Source organism: Solea senegalensis, linkage group LG17 (genome assembly GCF_019176455.1).
Source record: "Solea senegalensis isolate Sse05_10M linkage group LG17, IFAPA_SoseM_1, whole genome shotgun sequence".
Lineage (NCBI taxonomy): Eukaryota > Metazoa > Chordata > Actinopteri > Pleuronectiformes > Soleidae > Solea > Solea senegalensis.
In genome coordinates, this window is record NC_058037.1 from 6999848 (window position 1) to 7021359 (window position 21512).

General features: G+C 40.8%; 1 protein-coding gene across 2 annotated transcripts in view; it reads left to right on the forward strand.

The window, feature by feature from the left end:
- LOC122783622 (MAM domain-containing glycosylphosphatidylinositol anchor protein 2-like) overlaps window positions 1-21512 on the forward strand; it is a 152948-nt gene that overhangs the window by 48894 nt on the left and 82542 nt on the right. For both annotated transcript variants that reach the window (XM_044048367.1, XM_044048368.1), the window contains exons 2-3: window positions 180-319; window positions 8255-8429. In XM_044048367.1, coding sequence (XP_043904302.1) covers window positions 180-319; window positions 8255-8429 — 315 coding nt within the window. The remainder of the gene's footprint in view (window positions 1-179; window positions 320-8254; window positions 8430-21512) is intronic.

Genomic DNA, 21512 nt, shown 5'->3' on the forward strand with positions numbered 1-21512 from the left:
TTAGTTGTGCACTGTTGTGTGCAGTTCAAACATGGCCATGAAGCTTTGAAGGAGGCTTGTTTTAAATGAGGCAGCCTCTTATCCAGTATACCATCTGTTGTGCTACTTTATTCACTCCTACAGAAATGACCTGAATGCTAACACTATTTGTGCTTTTTTTTCTTTTTCCCCCTCTGCAGCACCTCCGACTGTTCGCATTATACACTCAGGTCATGCGTGTAACGTTGAGGAGGAGAGACACACGGAGCGAGTGTACACCATCAGAGAGGGAGAGACCCTGGAACTCACCTGCCTGGTAACGGGGCATCCTCGACCGCAGGTAAGAGGCTCACTGGCCATGTGTCTGCCCTTCACTGACAACATGAGCCTTCTCAATTCAGGGGTCGATACCATCTGAAGGCCAATTGCGTCACAGCGCTGTGACTCGAAGGCTTTCCCCAACTGAGGCTGACAAATGTGACCTTCCATCTCTGAGCAAAGACGGATCCAACAGGTGGATCCTTCTTTGCCTGGTCTACCCTTTCCCTGGATGAGGAGTCCTCTGGGTTGCGACACAGCTATGAACAGAAACGGCGACGAGTCGTGATCCGATACTTGCATTTGCCTAAATAACAGAGCTGCACCATTCATTAAAAGCCGTGCACTGTCAGAACATCCCTAGTTTTTAGTCCCTCTCTATTTCCGGCTCTGCTTACTTTTAAATTCTGTATTAGTGTATTAGTGTAATTTAGTGGCAGCGGCTTAAAAAGTTTAATCCTTCAATTATTAATGGTTTATGTAGCATTGTGCACCTGCATTTGATATTGAAAGCTTCCAAGTCTAATGAGATTGCAGTCAGAAAACAACATCTGCCAAAACAGAATCTAATGAGCAGGGAAACAGGCCACAGTAAAAAGACTCAGGGTCATGTGAATGCACATGGGTCCTTGGCACATGAAGAAAAGTTTTCTCTCAAAACTATTTGATTCGCTGTTGTGATCTGAACTAATTAAAATACATTGCACATTTTTTCATATTTTTTTTTTTCTGATGAAAACAGGCTTATAATTTATTTATTTACGTTGGTCTCATCCAAATCCTCGAGATGTGTGTGTATAAAAAGCCTGTTAATTAAGGAGAACAAACAGCCCGGGCAAGATCCTATTTGCTGAGACAAAATGCCAACTTGTGTGATCCATGCAGGTATAAATGTCAGCCCTGCCCCAAATAACCTGACCATCACATTTTGTTCTCGTATTAATCTGGGCAGCCGCGGTAACCTTTTTTTTTTTTCCTTGACATTTATCGAATATTGTTTCCACTTTGCTTGATAACGCAAACGACATGGAATTCAACACTATCTCCAGACAGGGCTGAGCTCATTTACATGAATTAATATGATTCCCCCTTTGATCGATAAACAGAGCCATTAGTTTGCACACTTCCCCTCTGGATGCCACAGCGAAAAGAACATATTGATTTTTATATTTCTGTTGAAAAGGTGAGGCCTCTTAAATTAGCAAGAGGTTTAGAAATGCCGCTCATCTCCGTCTGTCGTCAAAGTGAAGTGGGGTACAGCTTTGCACTCTTCACATCTTTTCTTCTAATTAGAATTTGTGAAAAACAGCAGAGTGTGTGTGTGTGTGGGGGGGGTTGATGGTGGGGGTGGGTTGAATGGGAGATCAAAGCCCTGTACGGCTGTAGCAGAAGAAGCAGGATCTACTTTGAAACTTAGTCATTATGAAACTCTGGTGGATTCCCCCAGCATAGCGGCTCTTAGCTGTGTCTCTTCAAACTTTGGGATGTGTCAGCTTTGTCCCCCTTTGGCAGTGGCACGGAACCGGGGCCAGCACACACTTTACGCCAAGAGGTTTTCTGAAGCTGAGGACTCGGAGGTTATCTCGGGGGACGGCAGACTGAAGGCTGGTTTTGTGATGTTGCTGGAAAGGACAAGGGTGTGTGACCTCATCAGAAACAGACCCAGGTTAATAAAGTGATAACAGTTTGTCTTTTCATTAAATATTAATCCTCAGAACATCTTCAGAGTCTGCCTTAGCCCCAAAACACCTCGTTTTTAATTAAGTTGAGTTTCTTCATCTTTTAAGAGCACATATAGGGGGAAAATTCCGTCTCTACTTTGAAAAGGTTGCAGTGCACCTCGTTAATGGGGAACCTTTCTTTCCACACACCAAGGCAACCAATTTGAATTGTTGTTTGTGTATGCATCTGTTCTCTGTATGCTTGTGTCAAGTCTACATGTACAAATCCTCTATTTTTATCAGTTGCGTCATGTATCTGCTCTATTTGAAAAATAAATGTAAAGCTGCGTTTATTGATAATTTAATTTCACTTTCATTTCCTTTTTACCCCCAAAGACCACTCTTTCTGTATCACGGCACCAGTGAGACGTCTCTATATTATTACACTCATATACTCATACACTCATTGATATAAATTAGATGTACACAGCAACATAAAAGCCTGCACTCATTTGTGCTTCTTCAACTCAAATAACTGTTCTAAAGGCTTGTGGTGACTTCACTGTGCAGTTAAAATAGACAAATCTGTAAGCATTCAGTGGCCAGCACTTAGTTAAGTCAGTGCAAATTAGTGATTTGTTTCTCCTCTAGTTGTTTTAAATGACCAACTAATTTAGTTTCTCTAAGCACACAAGCAGAGTCAGTGGAATGGAGAGTGAAGGTCACAGTGTGTACGCTACACGAAAGACTAATAAAGACACATTTTAAACATCTATCTGCGCTGCCACTCTTTCAGAACAAAAGCAACACACACACACCTGACTACTTACAGACGCTAAGACCTTATCGTTAACAGTGTGCACTGTAAAAATGGCAAGTTATACAAGTTCATTAAAAATTGAAATGATGGCGACAGATCCTTTCATAACTAAATAGACATTATTAAGGACAATAGTATATATATATATATATATATATATATATATATATATATATATATATATATATATATATATATAACGAGATGCATGTATATATATATATATATATATATATATATATATATATATATATATATATATATATATATATATATAGTAATTTACTGTTTTTAACAACATCCACACCATCAGTAGCTTAAATCACACTCACCATCTGGACTGCAGTATCACAGGGGGTCGTCACACGACTCAGTCCCTGTAAATGGCTTAAATTAGTTCTGCATTAGCAAATCACAAGATTGCTTTTTTTCATCATTACTGTCCGGATCCCAGTCTCTTTCCCTGACTTTGAGAGAGATTACGAGCTCTCATGACAACACGCGCTGGAGTGGTGCTGCGCCAAGTGCAACATCACAACCACAAAGGATCAACCACAGAATAAATGGGGCCACAGTTGGTAATTTGGCCACCATTTAATTCTTCAAATGCCATCAATATGTACACTCCTTAAATTACATAGACGTCCATCAAGCCTTTCAACGGATGGAGTCTCTGGATCGTGTCCAACTAGGCAGCAGCCTCCTCACTGTGGACCTCTGTTAGCCATGAGCACATCAGCCGACCCACCACAGACATTAAACAGGTGCTTTTTAATAACAAAGTTCTTTGGGTTTGTTGGGTTGCCTAAAATGCTTTTAATTTTGATGTTGTTTTTTTGCCTAATGCGTGTCAAGGTATGAAAGGTGCTTGACTTTTAGATAAAGTGCTGGAAACGTTTGAAATATTTGTTTTTCCACAAATAGCTCGCTGACTGAATAGTTTGCTTAATAGATGGGGGGATAAAATAAGTCAAGGAGTCAAAATGGAAATTGCTCCGCTTGGATGGATCTCTTTTAATGTGATGGAAAAAAGAAAAAAAAGGTGAAATCATCATTTGAGGAGTATATTTAGCACAGCTTTAAGGTACTGGAAAAGCTTAAAAGTACTTGAATTTGACATTGGAAAAGGTGCATGAACCCTGAAAACCCACCCCACACAAACAAAGTCCCACACACGCAGCTCGTGATGGCAGCAGCAGCAGCAGCACCTGTCTGCCTTCCCATTTAATTGTCAAATAAATATATGTTCCTGTCAGTCAACCCACACAGTGTATAATATGTAGTTTTTCGCTTCTGCCTCCTGGGTTTGGTATTTCAAGGTGTTACTACGGTGTAGGTTGAGCAGGAAGACTGGGGCTGCTGACGAACACGGCAGGCTTAACCTCACTTTTTCATGTATTTATATTGTGCCGAGGTCGATTGAAGGATTTGTGGGACAAGGCTCTCTGTAGTGAATGATGAAATGAAGTCTTACTTGTGGCCATTACTTTCTTCTGCCTCTCTGACGACCTAGTGATGACATTGGGGGATCACCAAAGTTACTTTATTGTTCATTATGTGGAAAATATAAACGTCTCAACCAAAGTCAATGATAATCTATTAGTCAGACAAAGTTAAACGTTTAAAATTGTAGGGCTGCAGGAACGTACGCACTTATTAGACAGATTATAGATCAAAGGATGCATTGATGAGGTGTGATAGGCGTAAATCCCAGTTCTCCATAGCTAATAAAAGAGAAACGTTGTCACTCTCTCTCATCTCCCTATAGCCATTGTTGAAATGGCTATAGGGATAATGATTAGTCGACTAATTGATCAATCGATAACTGAGTCACTAAGGCATTGTGTTGAGCAGTCGAGAGTGCATAAGGAGGGCAGATACAGCTATCTCTGTCCCCGTCTCTAAAGTCTGGAGTGTTGAGCCATTCCCAGTGCATACCAAGAATCAAGCTTTCAATTATCAGAGCCTCATGTCCTCCATATAAGGATGATTTTTCTACTTGTACACATTTGGTTTGTGCACTTAGATCAAGTGAAGACGGATGTGAAGTATCACAGCCGAGCGAGGCGAAGCTTTATTTACAAATTGTTACAAAACCTTAACAATTATCCCTCAAACTCAGCATTCCAGTCTTACTATTGTATTATGATGTCAAGGAATGTTCAGTGTTTATATCACTGTGCTCTTAAAGGGACTTTGCACCTGTTTTTTGTCTGATCCTGCCTTGGTGCAAGGAGACGTCATACACAGTTATGTGTTATCTCGTGTTCCTCTGCGATAGTCTTAGTATTTCATTTTTGCAATTATCGTGGCAGCTCTAGTTTGTACTAAAAGGTACAAACTGCAGTCTTTTCTCTGTTAATTGTAATGGTTTAATACCCATGTCTTGCGTCTTTATCACTGTCTGTGAGAATAAATATATGTTTTACTTTCATGGTCACTGTTTTCCGGCTTCATCCATCGTCTGTGATGCTAAGAATGGACATCAAAGAGTCCCCGATGATGGAGCCATCTGCCCTCGTCTCCCCTGCCCTGGCCTCCATCCATTATGTCCACACTACTTTGTTTGAGTACCAGGCTGCAATTGCCAGCAACACCATATTGCAAACACCTTTTTTCTTTTGTTTCAATTATTGACCGGCCAGATTCAACTCGCAGCACCACGGGTCAGCGGATACAAATAATCTGACCTGAGACCTGGGGACATTTCCCTGTATACAGAACAATTGAAGTATGTGATCTGTTTTGGATGCTCCCATGACATTTGGCCTACAGTGCCGGTTTCTTGAGCAGATGGTATTGTCTTTATTTTATTTAAAAAAAACAAAACCACAATGCTGCTGTCACACACAGAGTGCTCCATCAGAAATGACACCAACTATCTCCCCGACTAAAGCAAGCACACTCCTTTCAAATATGTTGACTTTGTTTTGAAACCCACATGGTTAGTTCTCGGAAAAGTGAAGATAAAAGTTAGTATGATAGTATGTGTCGTCTGTGTGTGTTTCACCTGGTCCAGTCCAGTTCTTATGAAGGCCACCATGTTGTAATAGAAACCTGTTGAGTCTGTGCACTCACAATTTGTGATGTAGACCCCCTGTTGCTTCTTTTGATCATTTGATTGTCATGCTCAGCCACACTTGGCTGCACCACCGAGCGGCACAGTCTGCCATCAGTGCTTAAAGGAAAAGATGGCAAGCAATTAGAAACCAGTCTGTAGTTGGAGAGAGGGAAACGTCACAGCAGGCATTATGGGAGATTCACTGAATACGCGTGCTTCAGCATATGATCCCTGCATAACAACAGACACTGGGTGAATTTTAATTAGCTCTTGCCGTGACATCGCAGCATGTGTGGTCTCAAACACGGCTAGGATTTTCAGTTGGATACTAATCTAGATGAGCTCTGCTTTCCTTGTGAGCAAATGTTGATCTTTCCACTGGGATGTCTGATTTAAAAGGCAATGGTGTTGTTATTGTGTTGACTTTGCCTTTCCCTCTGGAACTAAGTGATGTCATGTTTTTTGATGTTTCCTCAGAAAAAAGGATATGCAAAATGTGGATGCGTGACTCCTTTTTTTTATTTTTTTTTTTATTTCAAAGCTGTGTGAGGTGAAACATGAAAAACCACATCGCATTTACATTCCATGGTAATAATCTATGCATGCAATTGCAAGGAACCGACAGTAATATAACATTTCTGCCATAAAGCAGCAGTTGGGTTGTACATTTCTGGCAGTTAAACGTATTCCCGAGTGTTTACTTGCAGGCACCTCATGAATTTTAGCAGAGGATTGAGAAAAGGAGCAGGAAAGCAGCAAATAGCCAAAAGAAACTAAGCCGGGTTGGGACTGGGCAATCAGAGCCCCTCTCAGATCAAGAGTATTTGCATTGCACTGAGGAGAGTGAAGAGGGTCAACCTGTTCTCCCCAGGCATACCTCAGGACTCCCCCTGTGGGTAGTGGTGCTCCGGTGTTAAAAAAATAAAAAGTTAAAGGAGCGGGAGGATGAAAATAGCTCCAGGATACAGAGAAAGTTGAGTTGAAAGCTCATTATTAAAGTGATATCCTGTCCGTGTGAAACAAGGAATAATATTCCACTGTAAAGCAGCTTGCTTTGTTTTTTTTTATGAGTGGAGAGGGACGACTAACTTCATCTAATACAGTACATGCTCATATGAGATAGTTTTGGCCACAATATCCCATTTGTCTGTGGAGCTTTTGGCATTCATCAGCAGGATTTTTCCTCAATGTGTATGCATTTGAAGCAGGCAAAGTTAAGCTTTTTTGTACGCTATAGTCAGTAATATTGTCTGCTGAAAGCTAGTATAATGGGATGGGACAGCTAAGCACAGACTGATAGCAGGCTGTCTTTTTTTTAGAGACAGAGGTCTCTACAAAATGTGAGTTTTAGAGTGATTTATTTCTGCTGCTCTGAACAGTTACAATGAAAGTGAGAGAGAATATGAAACCCTGAAGTTTGACTTTGACTGCACATGAATTCCTCTCCTTGTCACCCTCTATCCCTAAAGCTCCGCAAAAATCCTGTGCAATGGGGGCACCATTAGCAGGTTTTGGCCACCTGCCCTTTCATTTCCATTGTGAGGCTCAGCAGGCAAAGCTGTCTATTTGGAACACGACCAAACTTCAAGCTGTCATAACCTCGAGCTGGAGTCGTCATGGTTAAAACCCCACAGCTAGAGCAGCGCAGCAGCAATCTCCCAAGATAGCACCCAATCCTCATCTCTGCGTGCAGCGATATCCCTGTTCCATCTGATGCTATCGCTGTAAAATGGGATGTTATCAGGATCCAAGATGATGGTATCACCATAGAGTGTGGAGATATTGGATTCTAATTCATAGCCATTGCTGCCTAGCCGGCGATATGTGAGGCTGTGCAGGCAAAGCCAGTCCATCCGCAGCTTACTTAGGATGAGGGATGGAATGCTCCATGGTTGAGGCTCTGTGGCCCCTCAGGCCAGAATTGTCACAGTACCTGTTCATGCTGTACGCTTTAATGAGAACTGGAGAGGGAGATGATAGAGAGTCAATTACAACCTCATGTTGGAGAGTAGCACTATTTCACCTTTCATGGCACCTCAATGCCATAGGCTAACTAGGTCTCATCAGTTAGTGGAGGGTACTCTTGCTGAGAAAGCCACTACTGAGGTCAGCGTTGTGTGGAAGGGACGACTTGAAGATTTTTTTGGGCTGTTATGTTTCACAAAAGTAAGACTGAAAAGTAGACCCGCTTTATTAAATCCTTGTACACACTGTGGCTCACTAAAGTGTTCAATCACACATGTGACTGCATGACTTCCTCCACACCCTGAACCCCCTTCCCTCGTTTCCAAGCCCTCCGCTTCCAGCCGAAAGCTATGTTTGATGCCTCAGTCCATTACCTGAGCGCTGGAACACTGAAACAAGTGAAATTACACTAGGAAGGAATTTATTGCTTGTGCCTTTTGTTTTCCCCAGATCCGATGGACCAAGACGGCCGGCAGCGTGTCGGATCGCTTCCAGGACTCCAGCGTGTTCAATGAAACATTGCACATCGCAAAGATCCTGAGGACCCAGGGAGGTCGCTATTACTGCAAGGCTGAGAACGGCCTTGGCTCGCCGGCCATCAAGTCCATCAGGGTGGACGTCTACTGTAAGTCATTTGCAAATCATTATAAGTTTAATGGCCGTCATTCAGGGGATATGAAGTCATTAAGATTGTGTAAGTAAGAAATGAATTAAAATTATGAGCATCATTGCGGCCAGTAATTAATTCCATATGTTAAAGGAGCTATATGTAAGATGTGAAACTAAAGTTTAAAATGTGTTCTTATGCCCCTCCCCCCAGACTAAATATTATCTCAGAGGAATCAAACCTGCACAAATCATAATTACATACCTGTTTTATTCTGTTTGCGTTGGCTTTGGAATATTTTCTCTGTCTTTTTTTAAGATAAAAATACTCGAAGATTTGAAATAGTAATTTGTAACTGTCAGTTTCTAAGTGTGCAGTTTCTAAGAATTTTTTATTTTTTTTTACCCACAGCAAAAGAAAGTCAGTCTTACTAGAGTAAATAGTAACATACCATAATATTTCACCCATATTTCACAAAATGAAATCCTGCAATATTCTTATATCAGTGTCCCAAATTGTATTAGATTTGAATAATTTTGTTAGAGACTTTAAACACCGACACCTGTAGCACACATGATTAATGCCGAATCAATATAGAAACGTTCCATAACATGCAATAAATGAAAATGTAGTTATTTGGACAGTGTGCTTCTCAGGAGACCCCGACAATCTCCCGAGAATGTTATTTAAGCTCAAAAGCTTTTATGATCCTGACAGCCATCTGCTCAAAGTGCGACATCTCTGTTTTTAAAGTATCTGCATGACAGCCACAGAACATTCATTAGCATCCATCCGAGAAAATGGTGATTTAGTGTCATTGCGTTTATTGATTTGGATCCATTTGTCCTATTTCTCCTCGTGTGGAATCTAAGAGTCGCTTTCCTTTCATCACAACTCTGACCTTCTACCAAGTGCTGGCCCACACCTCTTATTTGTGCACGCAGTCAAGTTCAGAGTTTATTTGTAGATGTATCATCATCAGCTGCACACGGAGCAGATTATTTATTTATCCGTAGTCTTTTATAGTCGGTTTCAATTTCAGAAATTCTCGCGAGATCCATTTAAAATCCTGTTTGTTTCAGTGTTGGCTGACTTTAAACCCTAAGCCGCCGTCTTAATTTTCACTACAGCTTTAGTCCTGACTCCCTCAATGTCGCCGTAAAACTTTTTTTATGCCACGCTGTAAAGTAAAAAAGCCTCTCCTCCGCCCCTCCTCGCTTATATGTGCCCCTCGGTGTGTGAGCCACATCCTTGTACCTGTTTATTTGTCCTGACGTGTGCAGAGGTTGTGGAATTGAAACTTGTTTCAAAAGCTTTTGGATGGCCTTAGTGAAGCAGCAGCCGCACAGGGGCTGAATGCTTCTCAGCAGCTGACACTCACAGCCTCGCTCCGTCTGTGCACCATTTTGCCTTGGCTGTACTAAAGAGCTGAAGGAGTGTAATGTGAATGAAATGTAGCCAGATAGCCCGCTGGAGACGGAAGCTGAGGATAACCGCAGAGTGTGGCTTCTCAGCGAGCATCATCTCTGGCATTTTGAGGTCAAACGCCTTTCAAGATGAGATTCAAATTAAGTGTCAGTAAAACCACATCGGTATGAATTGCACAATCCGCTGTAATCGCATTTCTGCGTAGCGTCACAGAGACTTCATCAACATTATTGTCATGAAGGCAAGAGAATAAAAGAAGGAACTAACATAAAGCTGTGCCTCAGATGCTATACATTACAATGCTTATTACACTGCTTTGCAAATACAGTATATATGAAACGAAAGTATACTGTACACACTGGTAAATACGATATAAAATCTTCAAATAACATGATAATAACAGTATTCTAGTCATTACATCGAGATACCAGCCCAATCTGTCAACATGATCAAAGGAGGAATATTGAAAGCCGCAAGAAAGAAGAAAAGGAACTTCAATTGCTTGGAGTAAATCAAAATGTATGTAAAGCGGCTTTTATTTTGCACAGTTTCATATCAAATTGTTATCCTGATGACGTCCTTGCATCTGGCCTTGCTACACTGTCTGTGTGTACCTCATTAGCTGGCACTGTGTTATGTTGCACATCCAGCAAAAGCACATCATTCCTCCTGAGCAGCATTACAGCTGTCCCCTGTGGGTGAATTTAATTGATGGGCTGCTGCAGTACCTGCTATTTTTAGTGGTCTGCAGCTACATTTTTTTTTTTTAATTAGTAAAAACTGGTGTTTTGGAGCTGGACCTCACAACAACAACACCTTGAATAGCGTTAGCTGCTGTCTCTCTCGCTCTCTGGTCTTGATAAAAAAGGAAGGAATTAGTATTAGTTTTATTTGCACACACACACACACACACTCAAATTAGTAATATTGCATTTGACCTATCCTTGTTTCCACAACAGTCAACGCACAAACCGAGCGCAGGAGCAGTGGGCAGCATTTTATTTGCTTCTGCTTCCAAAAAATTAAAGGAATACTTCACCGATTTGCATTTTTGAAAAATTGTGCTTCCAAACCTCAGTTTCCCCTGAGTTAAGAAATATCTTCATTCTTATTTTTGTCACGTGCCCACCAGTGACACTTGGTCCGAGCCTTGGTCCTGGGCTTGGAACTGCAACGCTAATTCCACACTTTTTAGACCCACTCGTAGGGGGACGGGACCTCATTCCCAGAATGTAAACAGTGTCCACTAACAGGACCAAGTGTCACTGGTGGAACGTAACAAAGAAAAGTATAAAGACATTTCTCGACTCAGGGGAAACTGAGGATGTAAGCACAATTTGTCAAAAATGCTACCCCTATTCCAGTAATACAAAGCTGAATGCAAATCTGTGAAGTATTCCTTTAACTGCCTAGTTTTCAATTTATATATATTTTTTAAATGTCTAGTTATATAAGCAACTGTATTACATCAAAGTGGGTTTTCTGAAAGGAAACTACAGAGGCATTCTCTGTCTGCTTGACTGAGTTTGAATGTAATGGAATAAAAATAAGTTGAAAAGAAGGTAGACATAAACCGTCAGACAGACAGACAGACAGACAGTGAAAGTTTGCTGTTTTCAGAGTTGTCTATGAGCAGCAGACGAAGAGGGAGGATAATTAATGGTAATAACTGACCGCAGCAGTCCAGAGGAGCTCATATTAGCAGTGGAGCCAGCTCAGAGGCAACGTATTTACAAAGCTCAGAAGTCCATCTAAGCACATTTTATACCTGCTGACACCTCAGTTGTGTTTGTCCACAGTTTGGTCCGTGGGGAATATCCTCGGCAAAGTTATTAAAGAGCCCGCTCTAGTCCCACACTGATCGATTTCAGTCTTAAAATGCACACAACCTTCTTTTTTTTTTTTTTTCTTCAGTGTTTTTATTTAATTTCAGCTGCATTCATTTTGCAGCATCTAATGTTTCACTAAGTGACTGATGGCAGAGGCCTTAAGTGCTCTGCAGAGGCAGGTTATTGCAGGCACAGAGAGTTCCTTGATCGCTGCTGGCTCGGGCTGCAGCTAAAGATTATCTTGGTAGTTGACAAATCTGTTAATTTTTTTTGATTAGTTGATAATTAATCCTGCCAAGCTCTCCATCTCTGCACACCTGTGTCCTCCCTGTTTAGTGTCTGCCTGAACATCACAAGTTCTAACACATTTTTATAATCAGTGTTGTCGATTTAGAGGACTTGATCATTGCAGCACGATTATCGGCACAATTTGTCTGAATTTTTAGTACATAGGTAATGTTAGGTAAGGTTGTTTTGATATTATTCCATTAACAGAAACTGAAAATCCTGTCCTGCCAAAAAATAGCCGAATAATTTAAAGGTATAATTGGATGAGATAATAGCGAAATCTGCTAATTGTTGCACTGTTATTCAACCAAACTTTTCACATCCTGCCCAAATCAAACGTTATAAGCTCTTCTGTCTTTTATATGCTTTAGTCTGCCAGGACACAACTAAAAATGTAAAAAAAACACTTCCCTGGAAACGTGTGATGAACACATTTTTGAGGTTTTCTGAACTAATCTCTCAGTTCCTTCAAATGATTCTATTTGGCAAATAACAGCCACGCTAATCAACACAGAAAGTAACAGTGCAATAATAGTTGCTCTCCACACATTTTACTGATAAACAATACCACTCACTTCAAGTCAATTACCAGTGCCCAGATATACAGGTTGGCAAATTAACTGATATAGAGTGAAACAGAATGACTTCACCTGAGGGGAAAATGGGAAACAAATTGCTATGCCTTAAATCCACTCAGTCCATGTCAGCAGTGGCTGTACACACTGCGATAATGGACCACTTTGAAACTCACTTTAAAACAGTTTCAACACATTTATATAGAGATACAGTGCAGAGAAAGAAAATGCATGTTCTCCTGGTTTGACACGAAAGTCTTTTTTCTCCATATGTTTGAGTTGGACAGATGACAGTGTCCACATTGTGAGAAACAACCCTAGAAAACCTTTCTGTAGCTTTCTTACATGGTGTCTCTAATGTATCCTTCTTTTAAAAGGAAGATTACAGTAAGACAATAGCCAGCTTTTTCTGTGTTATCTGTGGGGGGGGGGCCTCAATCCACACTGCTGGTGCACACGAGACAGTTTTAATGAGGACACTGTGTGTTAGCATTTGTTTGTCAGCGCAAGGACTGGAGTCGGAGTCGGAATCCATTTTTGGCAGCGGCGGTGTTCATCTAGATTTGAGACATGTGAATGTGTGTCCACGTCTTTGTGTGCTCAAGCGTGTGAGCTGAGGCAAAAATAGATGCTGCGTATTGCGTTCAAGCACGGACACGCTCTCCAGACTCACACACACACACACACACACGTGTCAAAGGCTTAACTTGTCTTGGCATTCACCTTCTCAGCTGAGCAATGCTGGGCAGCAGCATTACAGCGCGAGGGCGACTTTGGGAGGTGTGTGCGCTTAATGTTTGCCTTCCATCAATGGAGTTCATGAAGGAGCTCAGAGACCAAACAGCAGCTGATGGTGTTTGTTTAGCAGCCGCGCAGGTCTCGCAGTATCCAGTTGGTCAGTATAACTGGCGCTTCCTATCTCATCAGGTGTAAAAATCTGTGCCGCCCTGCTGTGATGTGCCCGAGTAAATGTGTGAGTTTTGATTGAGGCACTTGCACTTCCCTTTTAACTGCTTTCATTACTTGTGTTTGCACACTGCTTACATCTTTATACTCTGGAGGGGCTCTTTTAAGGTAACTCGGTGATAAATTTGGTTATATGGAGAGGGCAGTGTGTGGGATGTAATCCCAGGGGAGTCTATCGATAAGTGGGTTTCGTTAGATGAAGCAGATGCCAGAGGCAGGTTCAATAGGTTGAGTTATGACTCGGATTGGATAAAGATGTCAAGTTAAATGGATGGACCGTCTGCTGGTCATTTACTGTAAGGCTTTTCTATATTGTCCACTTGGATATAAGAACAGGCGATCCTTCAGTGAATCCGTTGCTTACCCTGTGTCTACAGTGAGTCTATGTGAGTCGATACATCTAATTCTTGATTTCCCACTATTTTAAATCTTGATTTCTGTTTGTTGTGGTTGTGTAGCCTACTACTGGTGTTTTAATGTAGTGTGTGAGTAAAAATTGAGAAAAATTTAGACTATTATCTTACCTGCCTCTCTGTATTTTTTTATATTCTAGTTGTCTTTTTCATGTTTTGAAATTAAATGTTGTTTGGATAAGGACTGACCAGTGTTTCTGGCCAACATAAAGTTTTCTGTAAGCACTCCCGGGATTGCTGATGTTAGGATAACGTCTCATAGTCTGCACACTTTTGTTTACTGTTGCACAGTGGATAAAATAGGCCTTCTTTTACATATCTTGCATTCCCACAACCTAATGCAATTAGCTAATGATATCTGTGGCCTTTGAAGTATGGCTTAAGCTCTACTTAATGTAGTGAGCAAGTTATTTGGGTGATGCTGAATGTTTGAGCTTATATTGGAGAAATAAAACCGCCCTGCTTTTATTCCTGCACAGACAATACAAATGCACCACCTTTCAAACTCATTTTTCTTTCTTTACAATGCTTAAAGACACATAACTGAGAAAAAATAATAATAAAAAAGACACCACGAGGGAGTGAGATATATATCACATATCTTATTCCATCCATTTCAATCACATAGCACATGCAGTATCATGATCTCCGTCTCCATTATCAGTCTCCATACTGGAAAATATTTATATGCCAGAAATGCCATCTTAACTGCATGATGTGATCTTATATATGATACCAGGTGATGCATTATACGATCTTTCAAAAAAGATCCCATAATGTATGTAGACAAAGATATATGTGCAGTGGCTCTTAAGTGCTTTTGGATGTAAATGACCTGGTGTGATGAATGGTGTGATACAGCCAGTGTGAGTTATCTGAGCCTTGTTTGAATCAGGATAGAATGAATCAGCACATTATGTGTACATTATGTAAATGTTTGCTGGTGTGGTTAATGGAGGTAAAGCCAGTTCACGACTGCACATAATTCTTTCAAGGGCTTGTTGTAAGGAGGGGCCCTTAATCAGAGTAGCAAAGTCAACCTCATCTCCTTCCTCTGTTTTTCTCCTCATCAGGAGCTTTAAACATGCTACAGTGTGTGATTGTGCTGCGTATGCTAATGTGATTGTGGCTTGTGGAATTTAATTATTGTTTCCTTTTTGTTTTTCAAGACTTTCTCTCTGGGTTAGGAAAGGCCACATACTGCGGAGCTGTTTATCTTCTTTTTGCCAGTATTGTAATTTTTCATTTAGGGGCAGGGAACCTTTTTCTTGTGTGATGAAGAAGATGTCACTCACAGCCATTTTTACCCTAAACATCTTTGATAATACTACTATATTACTATTCTATGTCACTATTAACCATTTTACACATTTTTTACCTTTTATGTTGCTGTACCTTTAAATCTGTGAAGCACTTTGGTCACCCTTGGTTGTTTTTAAATGTGCTCTAGAAACAAAGTTGTCTTATCTTGACTTGTAACTTGTAACTAGTAACTTGCCAAGTTAGAGCGATGATATGGGTAACCCCTGGCAACAACAAGCAGTTCCCCTCCAGTCCATCAGATGGCAGTACTGTAACACAGACTACCACAGAATGAATTAATATATTTAGCTCAAAATATTCTACAACATTATTTATGTATAACATTATTAATTCTGTAGTAGTGAGTAGTGTGGTTGCTCTGTCTGCTGAGGCCCATCACAGTGAAAGTGAGAGTTTATGTCGAATTCTGTCTGTTTTTTAGATGTAAAAAAAACTATATGGATGTTTTGATGAGCCAAAGTGTGACTGTGTGTGTGTGAGAGAGAGATAGAGATAGAGTGGCATCACTACTGTAAACAGCTATGTCGTAAGTATAATTAAAACTGTTATGTATAGGACCGGACCACTATGAAACTGTGTTGGGACAAATTAAACGTAAGGATGCCACACTGGAGATTCATGTCATGCTGCTGTAAAGAGACAAGCTCTGGTAACAAAGATTGTTAAAAACAATTAGGTGAACTATTGGACTTTTAATGTGAAGAGAATCTAAACACTGTCGTGGGAATAAGTCAGCTCAAACAAAACATGGAAGCACAGCCAGGTATGTTCAGTGCAGCGAGTTCATTTTGCGACGGTAGCTTAGTGGTGCTGATGTGTCCTTGGGCAAAACGATAGTGTGGCTTTGAGTGGTGATAAAGACTAGAAAATCATGATATAAATACAGACAATTTTACCATTTATTTCAGGTTTCTGAAAATGAAATGCCACAATTGCTCTGATCGATCATAAATGTAGGACTGCAAGCTCTGCACCAGTGGCTCCTGAACTATCTGAAAGTTTTTTGTTAATAGATCAGTACTTCCATTTAGTTTAGTTTCTGCAGTGGAAACAAACATACTTCCGGGGGAAAGATTCTCTTACTAGTTCCATGAAGTACTATTTGGGTGGTATTTTATAGATCATCAGGTTCTTCACACATGTCATCCTGAACGTGGTTTTAGCTCTCTGTATTTTAGCTCACTCACCACAGGATTTGCCTGGGTACCTTTTTGTATATTTCAGAATGAATTCTTGTGAAAGCTACTTATTGAAACCACATTTAGTCCAACAGTGTAGATCTTTGCTCATGAATTTACTAAGCCTGATAAAATGTTCAAGTCTCACGACGATAGAAGTCTTTAAATGTCCTAAGGCAATAATCAGTGTTTGCAATATTGCCTAAACAATATTTTTCTTGTGCAGCAGACATTAAGTCAGTGCTGTAAAAAAGTTTAACTGTTGCTTAGTTGCTGTTACTTTTTTATTCAGTGCAGTTTTTATTTATTAATCTGACCTGTATTTAACTAGGCGTTCAATTCAGATAGAAATCTCTTTTTACTTTTTAGATCTGAAGTACTGTGCATATTAGGCCAGCATTAGATTTGTTGTTTTAGCAGTGATATAATGACCATACAGAATAATTATTTCTCAATCAGTTTATTGGAACACATATGGTTAGTATGTAGGTTTCTGCAAACATTACACACACATGTTGTATGAGTTAAAAGTCACTGACTGGTTTGCTAAAATAGACCAACTCTCAGTCACATCATTCCAATCTAAATGCCAATGATTACAGGAAAACAACAAAGCTGGTGTTGAAACAGCTGCACTTTTCTATCCCAACTTCTATCCCTTCTAAACCCTTGGAACCTGGTGAGAGAACAGCCTGGTGGAGTAAAGCTGGAGGTCGTTAAAGGTAGATTTGTTTTCCGATTCCGATACCGGTATCGGAAATGCCTCCGATACTGCCGAAAATATGGGCATCAGTATCGGCGAGAATTGGAGTTCATGCACCGATCCGATACCACGTAATTTATTAGAGCTCCGTTAGCTCTGACACAGTTGCACTGTGCTGTTTTAGAGGTGTGAAGAAGAACTTATCACCCAACACCTGTAGAGAAGGAGCTAACGTTTGCTCATCATGTCGGCGGTCTGGCAGTATTTACCAGTTAGCTCCGTTAGCGTTGTTAAACGAAAAGAGCAGCGTGACAACTAACCAGCGTACCTGTGTCCTGCGTATGTATGCCTCTGTTTTTAAAGTTTAGCGTTACTTCAGAGACTCATTTTAACAATCTGGAGTAAAAACTATGTATCGCGTGTCCTTTCCCGGTCAGTCGTCATGGAAACATGAAGCTCTGCCAGTGCTGCGTTGTTTGAATCAGAGTCAAAACAAACGTTATAACTAAATAACATATCACTGGTAAAAATAAATGATGTCCATTTGATGTATTCGTTCATGTTTTACAGTCATTTATAACACACTGGTATCGGTATCAGTACTCTGTATCGGCCGATACCCACAGCACAAGTATTGGAATCAGTATCGGGAGGGGAAAAATGGTATCGGAACATCTCTAGTAAAAGGTCTGTGTCAGAAGAGTGCACATGTAAGAGGGGAGTTTACCCAAAATGGCCTTGTACACAAAAATACACAGATGAAGTTTTTTTCTACGTAGATTACCCAACAAACTGTTCTTCTATCATCATATTCCTCTCAAGCCCCTAAGGTCGGCTAATGTTACTATCATTGCTTTTAAAATTAGAAACATTAAGCTATGACACATTTGTAGAAAAGTAAAGTCAATTGTTTGTTTGTTTTTTCAAAGAAAATGCCTTCAGTCCATCATTCAGAAACAATTTTCCATCCTCGGATTCTATATGACCATTAGGCTGGAAACTCCATTATGTCACTGGTGCCTCAGCACTAAACTCGATGGTTGGTTTCTGTGTGGTGGTGTTGTTGGTCTGTGGCCTGCTTGTTTTCTAGAGAGATGAATTAGAGAAGAGATGGACTGTGGCACACGCCAGTGTCTAAGGGACAGGATGAAGAGGAGACTCATTACCCCCTTACACACACACAAACAGAGGCACTAGGCCTCATTATTTCCTCATCTCAATCACCAGGAGGAAGTGAGAGGCTACAGGCTCCACTATGAGGCTGCTGATGTCTACCCCTCCATTTATCACACACATTGTCCATCTGTGCTCACACATACACACGCAAACACACTCATTGGTCTTCTACTCACACCCACAGAAATGTGGTGTTCCACCATAGAAGTCCACATTATTGGAAGAGCACTGTCACTGTGGAAGATGGAGGTGCAGCAGTCCTGAGTGGGCTGCAGCTTCCTGTACGCAGCTGTACCGACTCTTAAAGAAACAGTTTAACGGCGCAGTCAGAGTGCAGGGTGATTTTCATCTGGCTGTAGGGGAATCTCATCCACTCTGTGAGGTTTAACACCACACATTTGCATCACATGGACTTGAAGGGAAGAGATGCATTCAGATGTAGTTTATCGCGCGCATAAAATGCTTTTCTTTTTTACACCCACACCGCATAATTATCTAAACTGTTTTTATACATTAGCAGCAGTAGCTCAAGGGGACAAATCCACGTTAATGTTCATTAGAACATCCTCCTACAACAGTGACAAGGACATTGTCCTCATTGTCTATTTAGGCTATGCTGCAGCCAACAATGTAGCGCGCTATATCATTCACTTACACTCCATTGACTCCATTTTGCAATGCTAGTTTAATTGGCAGTAATTACACTTAACCAGGCCCAATGACTTTGGCCTCAGAGAGGGAGTTAGTTACCATTACCTTAATGGTCACTACATATCCTGCTATGGCATGTGAGGGAGAAAGAGTGTGTGTGTGTGTGTAAAGAAGCTGGGGAAGTCAAGTCAAGGGGATTTAGGAGAGAAAGAGAGGGAAGCAGCTTTGTTCCCTCTCCCCTAAGCAGAAATTTAAGTTCACGTTAAAACAGGAATGTAGAAATGCCTCATGAATAATTCAGCATGTGTTTCACAGTACCACAGAGGCATGCCAAGTAGCATCTATGGCAGGAATTGCCCTTTACAAACCTTAACTCCCCCCCCCATTTTAGTGTGTTCCTGGTAGCGACAGAAGTGTAGTCTTTATAAACCCTTGATCTCGAAAGGCCTGCCCCTTTACCGTGTACTGTTGTTTTGACCCCTGGCTACTGCCCCACTGATTACATTGCAATTTCAAACTTCAAATACAAATGCCTGCAAGGAGACCTGTGTCATGATTTGAACCCAAGACACATGCACACACACACAAGCAAACACACCAACACGTCTGTCCAGCATTCTTTGTGAGCACACTAGACATAAGACATAATGCACTCCCTAGCTCCTTACCTAACCGACAACTACATCCCTAACTCTAACCTAAACCTAATTCTAACCCTAAAACCAAGTCTTAACCCTCAAATAATCCTTTTGTGAGGACCAGCCACAATTTCCTCACAGCCGACCACAGACATGCACTTGCAGACACACACATGCACGGATTATGTAACACAGCTGGTTCTCCTTCTCTCCTACTGCATGGGTTAGCTGTTAAGTCAGATAGTCGTGTTAAGAGGTGTGACGCTAGTGTCCCTGTTAACAAGCGGTGGCTAGAAGTAAAAGAATATCTATATGGTGTTTTAAATGCTTTCAATTAATACCCTAATCTTGTTACTTTTGGTAATCTTGTTAGTGAACATACCACATTTACGGGGCACATGGGGTGACTTCAGAGGGCTGATCTAACTTGCTCTCACTGTAATCAGCAGTTTGGAGATACCTAATCAGCACTGGCAGTTGCTGGTCTTTGAAACAGGGGAATCTCATTTGAGGCCTAGTTATTTATACATAAATTCTGCAAACTAACTAGAACAAGGAAAGTGATCATTATTTAAAACTGAAATGCTATAATAGTGTTTTTATTTATAGTGTATATATACTAAGAAAATGGGCTATATCACCGAGCAAATAACACACAACAACCAGCTATTTGTCTACAGACTTCCCTCGCAAAATCCACACAGGACTGAGGCAGAACACACTCCGTTGTCGTATATGTTTCTGCAACGCTGTCATTCAAAAACTGGTTCCAGCTTTCAGACAATTCCTTCAATCATCATGCAGGAGCACAGCGTCCGCGCCCCCCACTGCACCATTGACTTCGAGAGAAGCTGAGCTTGCCTGGAAGTGACGTTTTTGCCGCATTTGTCTAATCACCATTAAGCTCACCGCAGTGAAAAAACCTATTCTGTGTCATCCCATAGAGAACAGTTGAAGCTGAGTTTAAAGTGGTTTTAATGCGGAGGCTGCTACAGGAACATGATCATGTAAGACGATCCGTCAACCGTGATAAACAGCAAACTACTGACATGTTCTAGTGCACGTTTAGTATTGAAATCTAAATACAACGCGGTACATATATGACAACATTTTAGAGGAAGCCGAGCTTCCCTTGCTATCTTAGAATAATCACCACTGCTAATCAGTCGTGATATCATTAGAGGCATAATCTATCCATCAATGCTGGGTCACCAACCGTGTACACATTACCCTTTTAATTATGTAGTGAGATGATCTTGTAGAATTTGATGTGTCCAGTCACTGTTTAAGAGTATATATATACAGTATATATATATATATATATATATATATATATGTATAAATATGTATGCATATATATGTGCATATATATGTGGACATATATATAGCCATATATAGTCACAGCCAGACAGTGACTGAATGTCTTTCTCTTGTCCCCACGACAATGTTGAAAATGGCAGTGCATCACACGAACCTGCTCACACTTATACCGCACATCTTGGAGAGAAGTGATATTCAATTCACTGAGATATCTCTGTTACACAGACACCATTGTCACCATGAACTTACTGCAGACATAGATGCATTGCGCCCTCACCCACATCCATCCACCACCATTATCAAGCCTAAGTAGAAGCAAGAGCTGACAGCGAATAGATACAGCTAGCAGGAGCTAGTTATGGAGGAGCGCAGCCACGAGATAGAGGTCACTGTTGCTAACGGCTTGAGAGATGGAGGGAAAGTTAATGATATGACAGTAAATTACATGCTGTATTCACACATCGCATCAGAGAGATGTAACACAGTACATTGTCAGTATAGCTTACTAACATTTTGACCCAAATATGTGAGATGCGTTTAAGTGTATCATTACACAGACTGAAATAACTCTATATGTAAAATGTTTTCAATTCCAGCGTTTGATGTCTTTCAC